Source organism: Aristolochia californica, unplaced genomic scaffold (assembly GCF_029961685.1).
Source record: "Aristolochia californica isolate CCGP_79_NKW_82.1479 unplaced genomic scaffold, dmAriCali1.0.hap1 SCAF_11, whole genome shotgun sequence".
NCBI lineage: Eukaryota > Viridiplantae > Streptophyta > Magnoliopsida > Piperales > Aristolochiaceae > Aristolochia > Aristolochia californica.
In genome coordinates, this window is record NW_027181782.1 from 35,194,139 (window position 1) to 35,215,981 (window position 21,843).

At 36.7% G+C, this 21,843-nt stretch overlaps 3 protein-coding genes across 6 annotated transcripts; 1 reads left to right on the forward strand and 2 right to left on the reverse strand.

The window, feature by feature from the left end:
- Positions 1 to 833: 833 nt before the first annotated feature.
- Positions 834 to 10,303, reverse strand: LOC137944085 (lysophospholipid acyltransferase LPEAT1-like). Of its 4 annotated transcripts, XM_068789605.1 has the most exons (11): positions 10,034 to 10,303; positions 9,753 to 9,874; positions 7,768 to 8,378; positions 6,771 to 6,890; positions 6,588 to 6,625; positions 5,745 to 5,809; positions 4,986 to 5,054; positions 2,973 to 3,106; positions 1,877 to 2,017; positions 1,627 to 1,690; positions 834 to 1,276 (listed from the first exon to the last, which is right to left on the reverse strand). In XM_068789605.1, exons 3-11 carry the CDS (start codon positions 8,251 to 8,253, stop codon positions 1,257 to 1,259), a joined length of 1,137 nt encoding a protein of 378 aa, XP_068645706.1. In that variant the 5' UTR covers positions 8,254 to 8,378; positions 9,753 to 9,874; positions 10,034 to 10,303; the 3' UTR covers positions 834 to 1,256. The 4 variants fall into 4 exon arrangements, with proteins under 4 accessions (XP_068645706.1, XP_068645704.1, XP_068645705.1 ...); XM_068789603.1 differs by lacking the exon at positions 834 to 1,276 and having other exon boundaries at positions 1,398 to 1,690; positions 10,048 to 10,303; XM_068789604.1 differs by lacking the exon at positions 834 to 1,276 and having other exon boundaries at positions 1,398 to 1,690; positions 9,782 to 9,874.
- A 596-nt stretch (positions 10,304 to 10,899) lies between these two features.
- LOC137943862 (photosystem II stability/assembly factor HCF136, chloroplastic-like) lies at positions 10,900 to 15,526 on the reverse strand. Its single transcript, XM_068789288.1, has 8 exons — positions 15,512 to 15,526; positions 14,167 to 14,454; positions 13,838 to 13,968; positions 13,215 to 13,347; positions 12,882 to 13,004; positions 12,154 to 12,228; positions 11,850 to 11,965; positions 10,900 to 11,032 (listed from the first exon to the last, which is right to left on the reverse strand). The coding sequence occupies exons 1-8, from the start codon at positions 15,524 to 15,526 to the stop codon at positions 10,966 to 10,968; spliced, it is 948 nt and encodes a 315-aa protein (XP_068645389.1). The 3' UTR covers positions 10,900 to 10,965.
- Positions 15,527 to 16,340: 814 nt separating this feature from the next.
- Positions 16,341 to 19,869, forward strand: LOC137944240 (uncharacterized). Its single transcript, XM_068789861.1, has 3 exons — positions 16,341 to 16,918; positions 17,537 to 17,667; positions 19,045 to 19,869. The coding sequence occupies exons 1-3, from the start codon at positions 16,709 to 16,711 to the stop codon at positions 19,835 to 19,837; spliced, it is 1,134 nt and encodes a 377-aa protein (XP_068645962.1). The 5' UTR covers positions 16,341 to 16,708; the 3' UTR covers positions 19,838 to 19,869.
- Positions 19,870 to 21,843: the final 1,974 nt, after the last annotated feature.

The following is a 21,843-nucleotide window of genomic DNA, read 5'->3' on the forward strand; positions in this document are numbered from 1 at the left end:
TCATGACACTGCTATTTGAGTTACCAGATGTACATATTATATGCATATAAGATTAGATACTTTTATATGCTCTTGTTAGCTAGGATTTCTTCTCTTTTGAACATCAAATTATATTAGCAAGATTTCCAGAGTAAATTATAGGTAGTTCTTCACTTCAATTGCACATGTTGGATCATACATTATGCAGAAAAGGTTTATCCTAACTAATTAGGGTTTAGGGTGGCCTGTCTGTTCACTTCGAGTACAAATGTCAAAAAATTCGAATTTCTTTTCTTTTTACCTTTTCAATTAAAACCAATGAATTTGAGAATGACACTATAGTCGTTGTTGTTGCGCCTACCAAGAAGTGAAAGGCAAACCTATGAAAAGAAATTAGCTTGCTGAAGATAACACTGTTACATCTTTAATGGTCAATAGGTAGGTAAACAAACTTCTTGTCAAAATTTGAATCTATATTTTCTTCGTAGGGCATATAAGCGTAGTTAACACCCAAATCTAACGAATTTTCAAACACTGGCAAGGATATATCTTTCGTCTTTTCTTTTCTTTTTTTTTTTCTTTTTTCTTTTAATGGTTAGGGGGTGCTTAAGAGTGCATTGTATCTTCAGCTAAGGGCTATCAACCAGCAGGATCTTATTTTTTTCAAGTCTTGTGAACGTAGAGTAAACAAGTGGCTGATTTGTAATTTTTGTAGTTGTTGCTTGTTAATCAAGCAGTCTTTTTAATCATCCGCTACCAGCACGATCCTAGGTCTGTACAGCCTCTAAATGAACTGTAAATAAAATTGAAGAGATTGAAAAATACGATTCCTGCTTGTAATAGATTAAAGCGGTAGGTTCATAGTAAAAGACTACTCGATAGCAACAAAGACTGAAAACAACACTTACAAAAAGAGACTATGACGAGCTTCGACTCTTGAAGCTGAGATTTACAAATGAAATAATCATAATAAGAAGGCAAGTACACAGAACAGAATCGTGAAGGAACCGAATAAGCATTTAAACAAACAAAAACAAATGGAACAGGTATGAAACAGGGATACAGTGGGGGGTAATGACTTGAGAATGGAAGACCGAAACCCACATTTTGCTTTCAAAAATTGCTGTTGGGAAAGTTCCATGCTGTGTAACACTAGTACCTAAAGCTATTTTTCCTGTGTGATGATGGTTGGAAATGCTTGTTCTGGATGAGGTTTTTTTTTTTTTTTTTTTTCTAACAAAGCATAGAATCATCTAAAGAGAATTACAATCACCAAATTAGCGTCTGGAAAATAAACCTGCAGAGAACACACCAAAGAGATGTTTCAGTTCTACAATGGAGATTATATCTTTCTGATTAACTTCAAAGAGCCGTGCAGCCATATGAGATGAACTTGGACCAGATACACAATAGCAAGCAAGAAACTAATGCCAAAAGTTTTTATATTAGAACTGGAAACCGATTCACACAACTAGTGATCACTTGTGAAAATTACAGGGCCAGAGTCCAATATAGTTTCTCCTTCTGCGGAATCATAAAAAAATGTTAAATGATACCAAGCAACCCAACTGCAGAAGATAGAATTTGGGAGCCAGGCCATGAATTTTCAATCAGCTTTCTGATGTAAACAACTAGGTAGGCTATTACCGTTCAGCGCAGCATGGTAGATTCGCTTCTCTGCCAGTCCAATATCAGACATTATCAGATTGCCCTGCAGTCAAGAAGTCAGAAGGGTGCCGATTATTTACAGAATAAAGGGGAACGCAGTTTATAATTTTTCAATGTGGATTTCTTTTGTAGGTAAGATTTGATAAGTAGATTAAGCAACAAATTCCAGAATTAACTGTTGCTCCAAAGTGATTTTATAAAAAAGAAATTGCACTCATCATAAACACACCTCATTAGCCATTAGCTTTCTCACATTTGAAGCATAAAGCTTAGGATCCTCCTTTTCTTCATCAGAAGGGAAGTAAACAGGTAAGTGGATCACCTCCATATGATTCACAAACTGACAAAGGAGGAAAACTACATGGCGGACCTGCAAAACCAAATGACTTAAAGCTTTTTCAATTAAAACAGTTCTATCCATTGATGATGCAAAATTCATGTTTTAACTAACTCTTACCAAAATGATGCCAAACCATTCTCATAACACATTTTAACAGTACCTATTTTTTTTTTTTTTGAGAAGTCTTTTTTTAACAGTAACTGATCACTGACTTCTATTGTTTTCTCCATGCTAACATTTCATCGTTATTGACTTATGGAAAAGGAACAGATTAGACCAGTTGCGTTAGAAAATAAAAATTGGCATGACAAAATAATAATAGTTTTAGAAGGATTTAAGCAAAAATAATAGTACCAACTATAAGAAGAACGATAGTAATAAGAAGAAGATGATGAAGATAATAGAGTTTCTTTTTTTTTTTAAATGATAAGATAGTAGAATTTCATTAGACAAACTCTAGATGGGCTACTTCTAGACAAGCAGGTTCAACCATTCCTCCATAAAGATAGCAAAGGAACAAAGGAAATGTCATCTCAAAATATTTAAGATAGCTCTGTTTGTTGATTCTTTGCCCTCGGGTTTTGAAATAAAACTTCGCCTTTTTTTAAAAAAAGACTCCAAATATAGGTTATTCCCTGGCCTTCTTTTTATTTTTTTGAAATGATGTCCTAAAGCCAATTTTGAAGTGAAAACCACTTTCTTGTAGGGCCTAGAGAGAGAGAGAGAGAGAGAGAGAGAAAGAGAGAGAGAGAGGGAGGGAGGGGAAAGCAGCAGAGGTAAGTACTAGAGGATATTGATGAATATAAACATAATGGACAAATGTTCTAAAGTACATAATTCTTCAGATTGCAATTATAGTAAAGTCCAAAGGAACAATCATAAGAAGAAAAAAATAACGGATTTCCAGTTTGACTAGATTAGCTAGCAAAATATGGACATTGTTCAATACTCTTTTAAGTATACAGAAATCTGAACAGCTTCTCACCCCAGAAATAGTGTCCCATGCAGGACTAAACCTCTTGTATGGGTATTTTAGGAGCACAGGGAGCACTGGAGCTTTAGATAAAAAAGCGCCTGTTTTGAACGGAAGAAGATACTCACCGTTCGTGGTTGTACCTTCTGCAATTGAGCATCAAGAAACTATTAAAACTTGTCCAAGAACTTACATCACATAATTTAAAAAATAAATAGAATAGGTGCTACATGATGCAAAAAGAAGTCCACCTAAACTAGCAGTCCAATACACCTAACAATTTCTGGCTCTTCACACAGCTGTAATACACTTCATAATTACCATGCTAACAATATCAACCACACACACTAAACAAGGTAGTTAAAATAATAATCCATTCTAGTGGAGACAACAAACTGAGTTGTATAGACAGTGGACCAACTATCACCATCCGGTTTCTTATAATACACATCGATCAATGATAAACTCATTTCTGGATATCAAAGCTATATCAGGGAATATGACTACATTTAAATTGAACTCCACCAAACACCAATTTCCCAACCTCCCCCCTTCCCTCCAGAAGAATAGCAATAATAAACTAAAATAATTCTTGAAAAAAAATAACAAGTAAAGGATAAAATTTCCGCATGACTAACTCTCACTCTCTCAAGAAATTTTGAATTTCACAAGATTACCTAATAATCTAACTCTACCGATAGTTTGTCATTCAACCACATCTCATATGGATTTTTTTTATATCAACTGGATGAACATGAACTCAGCATGAAGCTTCAGCTTCCAATGACCAGGAATGTGGTTTATAAAAGTTTAGGCCAGTTTGATCTGATAAATGAAAGGCAGCCAGGATCACCTTATAGGTTTGATTTCATTCACGGTGCTTATGCCAAAGTGACATCTTCGAATAACACTCAAAATAATGCAGTTGAACAGGAATCACATTCCATCTAGTCCAACCAAACTATATTATCCAGGTTCAGCACTTTAAGCACCAGATAAGCTGCAGGTCAAGCTTTTGGAGAGACCAGACCAAATCATGAAAATCACTGTCTTTGAAGGCTTCCAAAACTATCTAGCAATCATACCAACAGGGCCAATTCAGGTATGACCTATGATTATACAAATGAAATGGTAGCATATCAAATCACCAGTTAATTACTCTTAATCCCTAATTTTAAAAGCCACTCAAGCCCTCAGACTGATTTAGTTAAAAAAATGACAAGATTATCCTCAATTTAAATTTTAATAAAGTGATCATTTTAAATTTTGTTAATATTTTTTAAATGGAAGGGGAGGAGCCCATCTCCTCCCTTGTATCCCTAACAATCTCAGGAGGAAGGGAAGGGAGGACCGCTTCCATGACAGACTGAAAGGGCTCCACCATCCCTTGAAACAGGAGACAGTGCGGCCTTACCCTCCCCCTTCTATGCCTCTGTAAACAGAGAAGGGCGAGGAGGACACAGGTGGGAGCACCTTCCCCCCTGGTTTTCAGAAAGAAGGAAGGGGTAGCCCCTTACTTCGGGGCCCTCCCCTCTTGTACATCATGGAAGTAAGAGAGGAGGTGGATCCCTCCCCTCTTTTAAAAAAAATTACCATTTTTTTTAAATTATTGCCTATGAGATTTTAAATGAGAGTACAACTTTCTACTCTCTAAAGAAAAAGTCTGGGAGGGGAGAGAGGTGAGAGTAATTTCCACATTTTTCAAAGAGTGAGGGTAATTAATCCAAAAACAATTTAATGGATCAAAGTGCAGACTCATGTAGAAATAAATTCCATATACACAGCCACATACTGAACAATAGCCATGTATATCATTGAGTCCTTCCTGCTGAACAATGGAAGTACTTAAGCACATAAACAACCTTTCGTTATAGGTTTACATTCATTTGTATAACAAACAAATCATAATATATGAAGCACCACAATTCCAAAAATTAAAAAGCACCTCAAGCCCAGGCAAGATTAGTACAAATAATCGCACTGACACGGCCACACATCAATAAGTTCTAGAGAAATGTAAATCACCTGGAAAAAGCATCATCATTGGAGCATTTTTCGATTCATGGGCAGCTTGAACTCTTTCTGTCACAACCCCTGCAGCGATTGAGATGTTCACAATCATGAAGTGAGAACACATAGAATATAGGAACTATGCTGAATATTTACAATTTGCAATGGTAAGACTAAGAGGCAAGCAAAACTAAAGAAGCTTCAAGATTTGTTTCGCACCACTAGATAGTTCTTTTCTGGTGATTATCTCACTTAGACAACTTGTTGTAATGCGTCAGAAGAGGGCGAGCGAATTGGTCTTTACCGATATAGAGATATTATAGGATGACAAGAGATTTGAGTTTTTGGATACCAGGGAAGTAGCAACACTCCAAGAGGATTTATTGAAGCAATCATTATTCAAGATCCGTTTTACAATGAAATCCTAGGACACACAAGCACAACTACAAATGGGTTAAAGGGGAGAATTAGATAAACTTCACCACAAAGTAAACTGACCAATACAAGGAACAACAAATATAAGTGAAGGCCAATCTTAGCTATCTTGAGGAAAAATTGAATCCTTTGCACTATCTCACTGCAAGATGTCTTAAAATGATTATAAGCTTCAATTTTGTTTCAACCAAGTTTGAAATTCAGAGCATGCAAAGTGCATAAAAGGGCCTAGCTCCAGCAATATGCAGAGTATGGACCAAAGGAGAAGAAATAAGTATTGGTTCAACCAATTGTATGAAAATAATATATTGAAAACTGTTTTCTAGGCCCGACATGTACCTGAGACTCCCTTAAAGTCAGATGTTCTTGACTCTCTCTGAACAAAGACACAACCGAGGCACTTGCTGCAGAACAGGAGAGAGAAATTCATCAAACTCACTCAAAAGGTAGCCCCGATGTTCTCAGGAAGCTAGAATAGCCTTATATTATCTTGTAGTTTAAAGATTAAGTGACTAAAATTAGCCAACAAATGAGTGAAGCGTCCCGAGATAGCAACATATCCATTTGCAGCTTCTTATGGTCCTGAATGAAGCTCTAATGCAGCTTCTGTTCGAGAATACCTCTCGAACTCATCAAACAGAGATGTTCTTGATATATCTCAAGAACTAATTAATCCTTTTTTTTGATAAAGAACTAATTTTTTTTTTTGATAAAGATGTATTTATATATAAACAATAAAATTTACAAAGGAAGAGGGAAAAGAACTAATTAATCCTTTTGAATTCATCTATGAGACCTTGTAAGCTCCCTGCACAGAGTTCTAGCAAAACTAAAAAATAATCTGTACCAGTTGTTATGGAAAATAATGGTACGTAGTGAACTCTTATAAAACACTCAATACATCAAGCCTGTAGATCTATTTGTCTAAGAACCAGAATATGCATTTGCTTCTACTTCACAAAAGCTTGCAGCAGTAATCGGTAAAATGTCCTTAGAGACATTTTAATATAGATGAGAACTGGTCAAATGAAAGAAAATGTATCTTTCAGTTTAGGATAATCTAAACCATCACCAACTTACAATTTCTTCATTCTTTTTCTTATGATATAAAATGTTAACCTTTTTTGTTAGAAAATACTAACCATTTTAAAGCAACAAGAAGGAAAAGGAAAGACAACTGACCTGATGAGACCAACTAAAGGAAGTCTTGCCACCGATCTCTTTGGTAATTAAATCCAGGACCAAAAATCAGATACAAGACAGACAAAATGCATGTAAGAGGATAACATATTGAAATTCCCAAACAATATGACTACTAGAACCGAAACATTGAACAAGACCTTGAATAAATATGATGACCCCTACCTTTGCAACAAAGCTAGGGAAGAAAGATGACATGTGATACAAAATATCCAAATGAGATACATGATTTGAGATAATTGCCCCAGGCCTTCCAGATTCTTCAGAGGGATTGTTCAATTCATTCTGGAAATCAAACACAAACAGTTATGGGTGAGAGAGATGCTTAAGCATTTGAAGAGCCTAAATAAGAAGATTACGATAAAATCATTGCAGAAGGAAGAGAAGGTCATGTTTCAATGAAACCAGACAATAGACATGAATTATTCTAGATAAAAAACTAAAGGGTTCAAATCATCACCAGAACTAAGGCAAATAAAACATGGGAAGCAGCAGCAACGGCATAGCTTGGACTATACACAGTACAATCAATGCAAACAAACCAAAGTACCACAGAAAGGCATGGTGGATTTTACATTCCACGTGTATTGATAGCTATTATCCAAATTCCTGAACCTAACTACCTATTTCCCATATTGACTTTGAGACTTGGAGGGTCTGACTTCAATCCAGTAAAACATGCAAACTACTCCAATGGTAAAATGAACAAACCCACTCTTGCCAGACTTTAAATTTGTTATTAAACAAATGCAGCAAGCGAACTATGTTAACATTATGAAAAAGACAATCCACTAAACTTTATACTTTAGGAGCATGCACTGCTCAGTCTAACTTCCTGTGATGATTTCACAAAGTGCAACACAACACCAGTGTCAAATATCTTGTATAGCCGACTTAGTTCTTATAGACATCAGTATGTGCTTTTCATCCACAATCACTGAAACACCAAAACTATAAAGTTACCTGCATCTATTTCTGTTATTATTATATTCTTTATCATTCTACCATCACATAACTAAGTCTAGTAGGTAAAGTTGAAAGAACAAAGCACTCAAGAATATCAATGTCAAAAAAGATAACCAATTGAGTATCATTATTATTTCATGGCATAATAAATTTCACAAATCATAACCTCATTGATATTCATGTTTTTGACTCTTACATTTGAACCCCGATCCTCCACACTGATCCAATAAAACCCAAGAGTAAAGAGCAAAGCCCTAGAAAGAAACCTCCCACATTGCACTATTGTTGTCCTCCTCCACCCAACCATATGTGCATAATCCTCTTGCTCGTCCTCCCGATTTGGAGCAAAGAAAAGAGTGCAGAACCGACAAATCAAGTAATAACAAAGCAAAATAGCAAAACCTGCAATCAGTCGGATGGGCAAGAGAGTAACAAGTGCTATCGGAAGTAGAACTTTCTCCTTGAGAGGCAGGTCACCTCTCCCCATTGTACCATAGATATCCTTCCGCACATATGCAGCGAATTTCTTCTCGAGTTCTTCAATACTCTCAGAGCTAACCTGATTCGAGGAGGCATTGACTGAAGAATTCGACTTCAACAGAGGTTGCACGTCTTTGCCAGATTCACCATGATGAGACTCATCCATGCCATTTTTGGCGAAATCTTTCATTTCAGTGCCCATGGCATACAGAAATGAAGATTATTTAACCTAACTAATCACCAAGGGGTGGCCATGAATGAAGGCTTCTAAGGGGTCGCAGCCTTATTAAGTTATATGAGAATTGTCCAGAGGAGTTAGATTAGAACCTGTACAGAAGCAACTCAGTACTATTAATAATTTTAAACCACTACACCAAAGATCAAATAAATTAGCAATAAGTGGAATTTTTTATGACAGATATTTCTGGATTCAGCAAAAGCCACTTCGATGCAGGAAACAGTCCTTGGTGTTGCCACATCAAAGAAGCACCATTCCCACACTCTTCCATAACCATAAGGCTGTTTAAGCTTAAGACATCAAAGATACAAGTAAAACAGTGTATACAAAGCTTCAAGAAATGTGGATCATCACACATTAAATGGCAGCAAAATCAAAAACATAAAAAACCTAACTTTTCCCTTTCGAAGGCTGAAGACCTTCACTTGAAGTATTATAGAAGTATAACCAAAAGAGGCACATAGGTCTGGTTGATATAATTGTTTTCTTTGCTGTTTCTTACATATTCATATTTACATGGCTACCATTCTGCAGCCCCTTCTACTTTAAATCATAGGTGCAGGATGTGGTTTGTGCACCCAGGCCCATTTTTCTCAATCCAAAAACCCAATTTTAATTGATTGAGTCCTATTATCGGGTCACAGAGAATAAGGGTGCAATCTAGTACCATGGAAATAACTGAAATGTAAAAAACGTTGTATACATGTATAGAACCCGAGTATTAAAGATCTGTCTAACTGTAGTTTCAGATTCTTCAAAATTTCCAACAGATCTCCACATAGTTTTTGGATACCACATTAAGGCTTGTCTATCTAAGATCCATTGCTTGATGGTAAAAAAAATGAAAATCCAATAGAACTGCATAAGATCTCAACCACCATGCTGCTGATACAATGACCAGTGAAGTACAATTTTTAAATACATTATGTAGAAACTCATGTATATCATAAAAGCAGTCATTTTGCTCTATAGGTTTATAACCCATAACTGTGGTACTTATCAAAGGATGTCTTTTGGGTTAGTTAGGAACTTTGAAGCAGATATACCTGTAAATTTTTTAAGTGATTATTTCACCACTCCAAAATTTCATCATAAAGCAATTAATTTAGAAAATCACTAATTACACCGCAATAGATCATTAAAGAAATGAAGATCAACTTTATTGTTTTTACCTAAAAGAAAAGGCAAAACATTTATATCGTGCAGGAATTTATGGGAAGGGAATCATACGGATTTACTAACATTTCGTACTTTTTTACAGTTAACACTTAACATTTGAGATACTAATGAATTCAATATTGCGAATTAAACTTGAGCTTAAAATCAAACGGGCAATTTATTAAGAAAACAATACAATATCAATGATTAATCAAGGCGAGTTATACCAATATCAGAATCTTAGAATGATATTGAATGTCTCATGTAAATAAATTTCAAAAACAATTTTATAGCAAACAACTCACTAAGGCTATAGCGATAATGGAGATTTTGCCTTCTCTGACTGGATTAACAGTAGCTTTGAATTGGTTATTAAGGGACTCGCTCCAGGATCCAGGTGACCTTGTCAATTTTCAAGGTAATCTTACTGAAAGAGAGATCAGGAAAACAAAAATAAATATTAACTCAAAAGGACAAGGAAAAAAAGAGGAAAGATAGCAGAGTGGGTAAAATTCATCGACATAAAAAAGGAGAAGATATAAATAATTAAAGACATTAGAGAGAGAGAGAGAGAGAGAGATAGAACCAAACAATGCAGACCCTTGAGGTTGCCGTCAGTGAGACCACGAGTGACGCCGGTCCTGCGGCCGCAAGACACAGACGAAGAGAGAGATTTTCACGCGGACAACCGGCGAGAGCGCAAGAAAAAGATTAAGCCTGATAGAGGATACCAGATGGAAGAAAAGGAAAGGAAGTACAAACTAAAGAAATTCGTTTGGGAAAGCGAGATCGAAGAGAAGAAGTATGGCAACGATGGCAAGAACGTAGAGTAGCCGAGAGAGTGGAACACAAGGAAAGAAAAAGCTCCGGGTAGGGTAGGGAAGGAGATCGATTTCTGGAAGTATCTCAGAATCAAGAGTCGATGGGAAAAGGCACTGGAAGACAAATTCCTATGAGCTGCGGGTGAGAAGTTCGCATAGTCAAGATCTGCACACGTGGAAATGGGATCCTCTTTAAAATCGGAAGCAGATGCGTCTTAGGATAAGACGAGAAATATAACTGGTCCAATCTGAACTCCAACCCACCTTGTCCTAGTTCTGAGTTGACCTGGTCGAGTCGTACGATAACTCGATGAGTCCAAAAACCAGGACACTCCCCAAGATTACAATGCTCCAACAAGCAATAGGTAAATATGTATACCTATACTTATAGATTTATTTTGAAAAAGCTTCCTTAGATGTCATATTTTTAGCTATGATTTCTCTTGTAAAATGTCATAAGAGACATTCTTACATGAGAGGAATCTGCCCAATTTAGCATTAAGAGAATTGTCTGTCAAGGGGTTTGGCTCTGAATGTCAAATATCATAGAATTTATAACAATAAGGGAATAAAGAACTCAAAGAAATTGATAGATTTCCTTTAAAAGAAGAAAAAAAATAAGCTAAAACAATCATAAAGTACAACATAATTACATATTCAAGGGAGACTGGATTTTCTCAAAAATGAAGGATCTTCATCATCCAAGGTATCGAAGCAAGACACCATCATTTCCTAGAACAAAACCTTTGTTATCGTCGATGAACCTGCAGGAAAAGATCAACATGTAAAAGGCATCTACACCATAGAATATATCCAAGTATAGTTAAATAAGAAGTTGGGTCCAAGGCACATCCCAAAATGACTAACCAAAATAGAAAACCTTTTTTCCAACTAATAAACTCAAAATCTTTGTACTCACTAATCCATCTGAGACTATTCCATAACACTCCCCCTCACATGTAGTCCCTCTTTTGTGGCTCTATAAGTGGATAATTTTTTTATAGGCCCTCTTTTGTGGCCCTACAAGTGGATAATTTAGGTGTAAGCCCACATATGAATACCTGCTCTGATACCATGTGAAATTGGGTCCAAGGCTCATCCAAAAATGACTAGTAAAATTAAAAAACCTTTTTCCCGACTAATAAACTCAAGATCTTTATACTTACTAATCTATGTGGGACTATTCATTAACAAAACGTACAAGAGAAAAATTGCTGCAATGAGAAGATGAAGATCATTTACTAAACCCAACAACCAATGAACCGGGGCTTTCTTTCAAAATAAGTTCTGGTGCATTGTTAAGTATGACATACCATGCGTTTATATCAAATTTTTAGGTGTCTAAAACAAGATGCATAAAACTGGTACAAGCATTTTCTACTGCCTAAGTTAAGCATTGTTACATTGGGAATAGTCCCACAATGATAAGTGTAGTAGGCTGCAACCTCGAGGACTTCATTTCGCAGAACCAGCAATGACACGTTCTATACTTTCAACAGAAAAAATTCCAACTAGTAATGGTATTATGACTCTAATTAACAACAGTCTGTTCTGGAATTTAAGTTGACATAAGTAACTTACTTTACTGAATAGAGATTTGCAGCGATATCATCAGCAGCTTTATAACGCAACCATGTCTTGCCACCGTTAGTTGTTCTCAGCAGAATCCCGCTGCCACTGGCAGCCCAAGCTTCATCCTGGCATCACAAACTTTTTTAGAATTGCCGATGGTAAAAATTTGTGAACAGACTTCATTGCCATCACTCCGGATTTGGGCACAATGCATTTCAAGCATGGCAGAAATACAATTAGGGATATTTGAGCATGAGAGAAATATAAGTAAATTCTTTTTAAAAGAGAAAATTCATTAAAGAGATGTAGTCACCTTTGAACGATATCCGGTATCAAGAATGCCAAAACCTCGGCTTTGGACAGGAACTTCTTCAAAGTCCTCAGATATCTGTCGATGAAACAAAAATTTTATCCAATTTTATGTTCAGCCAAAAAATAATAACACTCAATGCATCACATGTTCATTACTTTTTTTGCTGAATTGCTAGATGATTAAGGATTATAGTAGCTCGTCATCATCAAAATCTTCCCCTGATGATGTTAGGGTCAGTTACATAAGTGTTCTCTTCCTCCACCATAATGAGTAAACACTAAATAAAGAAAATATCAGTTGCAAGTAGGGAAGCGGCAAGGGCAAGAGCCAACAACCCACCTTCACAGAAAGACAACCATGGAGAGTGCAGAAATAGAAAGGAAACAAAATAGGCAGAAAATTCATTGTAAACGTGACAACTGGAATGACGGGCAGTCCATTTTCAGTCATAACTAGAGGGAAAATTCATCCTTTGAACAGTTTCTCCATTCAACAAAAAAGTTTCAAAGTAGGATCAAACAGCTAGGGTTCAGAACAGCTTAGCCAATAGTTCGAGCAATTTGTCTGTTATAAAAGCAATATATGGTACCAAAAATAGTCAAAAAGTGATTTCATCAGGCTTGCAGAGCATATGACTCATACCAAGCATCATGAAATAACTTCAGTGAGACGCAACAAAATGCAAAGAAACTATTATAGTACAAGGAAAAGTTCTTGTTTGAAATTACACCAGTGCCTTGGCTCAGATAAAGCCCACCACCACGCACAAGAAGCCACAGACCACCATCAGCTTTCCATCCCATATTCTGAATTCTTCGTGCCACTGTTCTGTTATGTGGTTGCCAGAATGCCTGCCAATGATGTAGAAACATAGCTAAAATTGTTAGGCAGCTGAGAACACAACCAGTGAAATAAAATTGGTACAGCAGATTGCAGCAATTAGCAATTACATCATTCACTTGCCAGTCTTGGAAAACAATTCCATCTTATGTAGTTTCCTAGAATATTGTGTAAGAGTCCTCACAACAGGATCCAGGAGGAAGCAACAGAATGAAGCGTACCTGCCCAGGTTGCCAAGTCAGGTAGAAGTTGCCACGGCTTGAGACAGCAACATAGCTGCCATCGGGGGAGCGATTAACTGTATTAAATGTTCCTGTGCAGTAGCTTGCACCACTGATGCCACTAGAGACTGTTCTGCATAAGTAATGAAGAACAGTGAGTTCGAAGACACTGGCTAATATCTTTGGGTGGATCAAATGGAAAATTTTCACTTAAAAAACAAATGTTATGTATCTAAAACTACATATGGTGTAGAGAACAAGAATTTCCAAATGGTGTTCAACATCTGATATAACCTACGGTGAGGTGAAATCAGGCCCAAGAATTCAAACTTCTGTGTCTAACCTATATCTATGATATTTAGGTATCTGAGTTCTTGTGGCAGATTCATGAGTTCTTGGGCTCTCTTCCCCTCATACAAAGCAAACAGAAAATTTGAACTAAATCAGTAGCCCATGATGAAGCTACATTGGAAGACAAATGTGAGTTTGGTGCCCAAGTTGTAAAACGCGCGTTCATCACATGTTCCTCATAAATATGACAAACAAGCTAGGAAAGCCGTAATCCCAAGCTTGCAATACTGTCAAACAGAAATATGACAACATAATCTCGACTAGAAGTATACCGATTGAGCGTAGCTGAAACAGTCTCCTGAACAGCAGCCCTCCAGTTGTATCCTTTATTTGATGTAACATAAATTGCTCCCTCATCTGTTACCATCTCCGCACTCTTTTCCACTGTTGCTTTTATGTAAACCTGCGCAAGTCAATGAATCATCTCATAACATTTCATTTATGTTTTGAAGTGATTTAAGCTTCCGGCTGTTTAAACTTATCCCACGCAGCCATTCATAGGTAATCTTAATCCGCTGAAAGCATATCGTGTTGTGCTCAATAATAATATCTGGGTTCTTGTAGAAACCCATGCTAAGTGCTTCAATTGGATTAAGCTTACTATATCACCCGGAAGTTCAGCACTTAAAGGTATTCTTTCCCAGCTTTCTCCAGCATCCGAGGTGTGCAACAAAATAGCAGGTTTCCCAACTATCCATCCTTCCTTGCCCATGAAGCTGATGGAATTGAATCGGTAGTTGAAGTCTTCATCCTCGGCCGAAGGTATTGAACGTGGAAACCAGGTGGCGCCACCACCTTTGTTCTCCAAAATCGTTTGCCGCGTCCCCAAAACGAAGCCTGAAACAATCAAATCCCTGCTCGTAAAAATCACCAAATCTACCAAACACCTCTACAATCGACCAAACAAACAAGAACTTTCCACTCGATGATTAGGATCTTATTGTATAACTTCTATTACATTATATAATAGTTTTGGTAGGTAAGAAATTACTTATTCTATTCTTGTTTCTTAAGCAACGTGGAGACGTGGGTCACTTTGAAATACTCGAGTTCTTGAGCCCTTTTATATTTCTCAAAGCCACCCTTAAATACATTATAATATACACAATATAAGAAATTAATATATAATCAAGATACACTTATAAAAAATATATTTATGTAATTATAACCCTGATTTTTTTATTCTATTTATTTATAATATCTATATATATATATATATAAAATATACGATGGGTAATAGAGGGTATTCTCCCTTTTCTCTATCGTTTGAATCGAAGAAAGACAGACAAAGAAAATTTGATTTGAAAACCTAGAGGACTTACACCGGTATATATCATAAAATAAATAAATAAAAATATAAAATTCAATATATTTAAATGTATTTAATTTTTGATTTATTAGTTATTTTAAAATATAAAAAAACCTTCTATTTATTATAAATAAAAAATATTCATATAAATGAGGGGATTTGGGGATTAAAGTTAAATAAAATCAGTCCTTTATCACAATTTTTATTGATATGTGATTGTGAATATTAAATCGATATTTTTGTATTATCTATCTTAATAAAAATTACATTTTAACAAATTTTCATTTGTATAATGATAAATTATTTTAAATATATTTTTATAGATATATTAATAATATTTTGACTAAATTTCTAGATAATACTCTACGACGTGAAAATATAATATATTTATAAATATATTACGAATAATTTCGATTAAATTCCTTACAACCAGACCCCCATCCCCACTTCATCATGTAAATATAATCAATAAATATATTTAAAATATATTAATAAAACCAAACAATCACAAAAAAAAAACAAAATGTGGTCCTCTCTTTTTTAATGGAAACAAAAAAAAGAAAAAAATAAAGACTAAAGCTCCTTTCTCAAATATAGAATATGCAGCCCACAAGATTTCTCATTGAAACTATTTTACCAGTTTTACCCTCATTTAAACCATTAAAGACTAAATTGGGAAGTTTGTTGAAAACCCTAAACCTTCAACTTTAAATCTATTATCTTATAAATGGAAGAGATAGCGGAAAAAAATTTCGACTAAGATATGAGACCCGACATGAACACATAAAAATCCGAATTGGATTAGGATTTATTGATCTACGACTGAATTTGAGGTTGAGTCAATTACAATACAAACAAGATTTTGTTGGCAACATTATAACAACCGACAAGAATCGTGGGGACTTCATATATACTAATAATGGGGTTATTTGCTCGTCTCTTTCATCTCCATATGACTGGAGGGGACTGACAAAGTCGACCAAAGTTGACAAAGGATCCAATAATTTTCTTTTTCCAAATTAGGCATCCAAAGGTCGATTGTATTGTGGAGGTTGGAGAATACTACTCACGGATGACAACCAAGAAATATTGTCGGTGAACATCAAGGGGAATTAAAATTATCTCAAGGTCAATTTCGGTATATGAAAAATAAAAATTTATACGCCAAGGTTGTCGAGAACACGACTCCCTCGGGATGATTTCGTAAATAACTCGAACTCTGAGGGTTTTTTCTCTTTTGTTCCCGCGAAACTGGTTTCCTGTAGAGCGCCGAGATGTCGGAATCTGAGCAGAAAATTCGAAAACGGAGTAAACCCAGCGAATGAGAACTGTTCACGTTGCGTTTCTTTTCTGCCAGGTCGGCGATTGATTTATGATGAATAATCGATAAAATAATTACTCTCGACGGTATATAATCCTTCTCCGTCTCAATATTTCTTCCTTAATTTTCTCCGGATCTCGTGTTTTTTTCTTTTTTTCGGAAATCGAATCCGTCTCTCGGAGAGATCCGGCGTTCCTGCCTGAGGGGCGTGGGAATCGGCGAACCGGTCGGAAAATCGAAATCTTTGGTGCTCGGTTCACCGATCTGTGTCTTCTCCTAGGTGCCTTGTCTCCGACGGGTTTGATATCGTCCGTTTTGGAGGAGAGGATTCTTTTGTTGTTTTGTATGCTGTGAATGATTTGATTGACGCGAATTTTGATGAGGTGTGGTTCGGCATTTGCCGATCTGGCGGAATTTGTGTGACGATCTGTGTCGGCGGTGGGAGATGACGATTGGCAGTGGCGTTTGGTGTTATAGAGGAATTTAGGGTTTTTTGGGGGTGAATTGGCTGAGATGCAACTCGAGAGAGCGAGGCGCTCCTCTAATTCTCAGTTTTTTTCGAGTGATTTAGTGGAGAGAGGTAGAGAAACGGACTCCATGATGTCTACGGGGTATTTGTCGGCTGCGTCGCTGCCGTCTTCGAATGCGCGTTTAAATTATATTGAGCATCCCGTCTCGAAGATGGATACTTTGGCCGGGGTAGCTATTAAGTATGGCGTTGAGGTAGATTGTTCTTCTATCCTTTTTTCTTTCTTTAAAATTTTAAGCTGATATTTCCAGGAGTTCTCTCGATTCATTTTCTGGAAATCTATATCCATACCTCAAATATTGTACCTTTGTATAAAAAGTAAAACCGAGCGTTTTTGTTTGTTTGCTGACCCTTTCGCCAATTTTCAGGTGATTTTCTAAATCACTACGGTTATTAGTTATTCTCAGTGTTACGTGCCTGGTATCTAAATTCCTTATTTGATTGTACTCCCGTTGATTCCGTTGTGAAATTTATTTTATTCTGTAAGAGAGCAGCACACAACTTGAAATAAGTTCGTCCTCTGCGAGTCTCCCTAGTTCTAGGTTGTTATGACCTGCAAGTGAGGATTCGAGATTGGGCAATGACTGGCAAATGGATAAATGTTCACTGTTGGTGAAACTTCAGTGTCTTGTCATGCTTTGGCTTTATATTGCTTTTGTTCGTAATTAAGATTCATGGAATTTCAATCTGATACCTTGCCTTTGTTTTCTGTCGATTGTTCTCTTGTATACTGCCGGTATAGTGATAGAGTTGTATGTGTTGTTTTCTCAAAGTGATTTGGAGTTGTAACAGAGTTTAGTTTTCTGTGCTAGGTGGCGGATATTAAACGTATGAACGGCCTGGTTACAGACCTGCAAATGTTTGCTCTAAGATCACTGCAAATACCACTACCGGGAAGGCACCCCCCATCTCTTGCTGTGGAAAATGGTTCAGCTGCCACGGGGTACCATGATGATCTTTTCCGTTTGTCTTCTTTGCATTTTCATGAAGCTAACGTTCATTTCATGCATTCATAGCCTTCTAGTTCTTCACAGGTTTTTACTTTCCTTTAAAAAATGGTCACCATACAGAAAAAATAAAAGAACTATTGTCAAAGGGCTGTTGAGTACTTCTAACTTCATGATTGCCGATGACATTTATATTACCTTCCGGAACTTTGCAATTAAAAGTTTGATTTTATGCTACTAAACTGCTGAGTGTTTGATCTAGATATGCATGGAACTTAAATAGTTGAACTATGCCATGCGTTTCAATGTTTGCAAGTAACATGCATGTTGAGTAATACATAACTCTTTTCTAAGGAAGGCATTGTCAGAACTTAGAACTCTAAGAGGCATATTTCCATCATTGACATATTCAGTTCTTAGAGGCATTAGTCTTCGTATTGGCCCCTAGCCCATGGATATTTTTTACCCTACTGTCGTCAACCTCTGGGTGCAATGCTGTTGTGATATTCAGTCATTATTGTTTTTAAAGCATGTTTATAATTTGTATTTCGTATTTCCTTAAGTAAAATATTTGATTGAAAGCATGCATATGTAATGGAAGGAAGAAGAAACTCAATGCCTATTTGACCCTATTAGATTATTTGAAAAGTATGTTCAGAATATTGTATACCTTTTTTCTATTAATGACTTTTTTAAATGGTTTCAATTTAGAGGTCTGATACACACATATTTATTAATCAGATTAATTACTGAAAAAAAGCTTAATGACCAGGCTGGATGATCCGTTTCTTTAATCATGTGTTTGAAATAAACCCTTGCTAGCATCTTTTTTGCATAAAGGATGGCAAATCAGCAGGAGCCAGCCGTACCTAACACGGGAGATGAACTATGCAACAGCAATAATCTTGATATCACGAAGCCAATTACTGTGTCAACAATAGGTGCCAGGTTATTGTTTAAAATGACAAGCATACTGGCATTTGAACTTGGAACACATATGGAGAACTTCAATAGGAGTATGGTGATTATGAGATCCATTTAGACATGTTTACCACGAGCTTCTGAGTGATACTACCCAAGCCCAGGACCCTTACAAACTTTTTAAGTTCAATGGAGATATTAAGAGGACTCTTTAAGACATATATGGGTACAGGTTTCCCACTACAGCAGCATTTGCTGCAGACTCTTTAGCATTTTTGGAACTTTTGAGTGATCAAATAACTTGTGCTGCTGTGGTTGTTTCTTTTTAGAACTTGTCTGTATTTGCCCTTGTATTGGAAAATACCCCTCAAGTGGGAAGTGGATGAAAATGCTGTTTTGTGTTACTTTTTACCAGAGGTAGTCAAATAAACTACATAATTGTTTTTTTGCAGAGAAAGGAGTAATGGAAAAACAGAGATTCGTCAACCTCATATTGATGTATTGGAGTCATTCCAGCCATTCAAGTTGAAGCCTTCCCAACGAAGAGTGTCATCCGCCATGAGCAGTCTGCAGGGCTATTACGGTCTCGCACCACCAAAAAATAAGAATCTAGCAGAGGGCACCGAAATGGCAGTCTATAGAAGAGGGATTACAAAACACCTAGATGCAGAACAACTACCAAAACCATCACCCGTCTCTGAGCCACCTCCAACCAGGCATCGCAGATCTCGTAGCTTGATCAATGGGTTTTTGTCAGACAATGGTGAATTGCTGGAATGTCTGCTTTCTGAGGCTGGAGATGGTGAGGGGGAGAGGTCAAATGATTCTTCTGTTCGTAGGCGTCAAAAAGCTGATAGCGACGTCAATTCTGCCACACCCGAAATGATATTAAAGGAAGAGAACAACAGTGGTGGATTATCCGGACGAGCAGGAAAAGGTCTAGCTTTAAGGCCAAAATCTGGTAGTCGGGTCGCTTCCTCTGCAGATGCAGAGTCAAGCCTGTTAAACCCAATACCATTTGGAGACTCTGCGTCAATTGCTGATGGATTTGCCAACTTCCGTAAATCTTCCAGTACTTCAAACTTGCAGGCTTCTGATAATGGTACTTCTTCTCTGTGGCCAACTTCTAAATGGTCTCTCAAACATGATTTACAAGCTCGGTCTACTGCAGCAATTACACGGCCAATGTTTGATGGATTGCCAAAGCCGATCACTGGTCGGAGAAACAAGACTGCTCTAGATTAAACAGCCGTCGTCTCAGTTTTGAGATCCTTCCATGACCTTTTTGTTAATCTCTCTGACCATCGGACTGTGCTCTTCGGAATGTGAATTCATCAGCCTGGCCTTCCCATTAGCACGGCCTTTTACACAGTAAATAGCTTTCTGTTAAGATTTTTCAGGTCCTGCAGATGCTGGAGGATGATACTTCTATTGACCACAAGGTTGGCATTGCACAAAGTATTCTTTTTTCAATCACTACTGTATACTGTACTGTTGTATTTATTATAGGAAATTCAGATCTGGATGGTGTCCAAAATTTATGAGATAAAGATGTGCATCAATACAGTTAAAGAGTATACCTTGAACAATCTAAATTTGTTTCATTTCATTTCTTCAATAAAATAACACTTTTGATTGGTTATTCTTTGAATTTATTGGATGCTTGTATTGTATTATTTTGATATCTTGAGTATCTACGTATTCTGCTCAGATTGGGAGAGTCGCATTTAAAATGCTGCTTCGACCAAATGGAAAAAATGAAACACTCGTATATGCATTTGCAGGTTACTAAAATGAGAAACACAGGTTCATGGTCTTCGTTTGCTTTTGTGATACTATATAGTTACTTTCTTCAACTATAACTATTAGTTTTGATTTCAGACGTGAACCACCTGGTTTCTGTGTCAGCTTACTTTAACAAATTTTGGCGTCTTTCGTTCCAGACAAACATCAAAAATGTTAACCGTGGGCATAAAACAGCACTTTCAGTAACAGTACATTTAACTCCCCTAAAATCCTAGGTTCACTGTTTGTACCCAAAAGCGTTTACACTGACCCAAAAGATAATTTTAAGATTGTATTACTTCGAATCAGGTGCAGATTTGCTGCTAGCTCAACACTGACCCAAAAAGAACACCTCGAATCATGTTCAGATTTGCTGCTAGCTCTAGCGTTGGTGCCTCCCAATCTCCATGTAAGTGAGTCTCTGTTTTACATAAAATTCTGCCTAGTCATTTTTTTCAACACATACTTGACCCACCCATAATAGAATAAATCACACAGAAAGACACATATAACTAAAGCCTTCCGGTGTTCTTGTTGAAGTTGATCCTGAACCAATGACTTCAATTCTTCACCAATGCAAATTAGCAGTTTATTCATGGTTTTTCTTAAAAACACTAAAGCACCAGAGATTTATTCCCGTACAAGTTTCACATAACCCTGCAAGTAACGAGATTATTTATCTTCGACTCAACACTGCGCATGGAAGATAATCACCAACATCTGTTTGACCCAACAACTCAACATGGATCTCTGTACTCGCTTTTCCTGAAGAACAGTAGGTTGATCATATTTTGTAATTTAAATGAGAAAAACCTTCCCTGAAAATCACACTAGTCTTTGGATGTATTCCTTGCTCTTGGTCAGATACTAGAAAACAAAATCATGTTTATCCTTTTAGGGTAAGTTCCTCCAAACCTGTCAATTACTGGGTAATTCCCAAAGAACCTTGCTCAAAAAGATTCTTGTACCTCCCGTTCATGACTCCTGCCATGAATCTATTTGAGCATCTCTTTCTTAATTTTTCTGTTTAGCAATTTGTTTCCATTATTAGGGTTTTGCACCTTTCTAAAGTCCTTCAGCAATCTAACTATCCTTGACAAAAAAAGCTAGAATCATCTCAAACTGGGATACATAAATAACTATAACAATCAAAAGCACTATTTTAATGGAAATTTTTGGGGTTGCTACAGCAATAATCATGACTAGAGGAAGCTGGGACATAAATTGGAACAATACCTGTTGATGCAGCAGTCTGTTAGTACCCATCAATCCATTCTTGACCAAAAGGGCACCTCTTTCTTATATCAGATGGTGAGATGAAAGTTTCACAGATTATAGGTAGAAGAATTCCCTGTCTTAATGTTTTAAATTGAAAGAAGGCCTCCTGGTCGCTTGCCTCAACTTCCAATCTTAATTTTTCCATCATATCAGCAAGTTACTCAACAGAGGTGTAGAATCATCCAGGG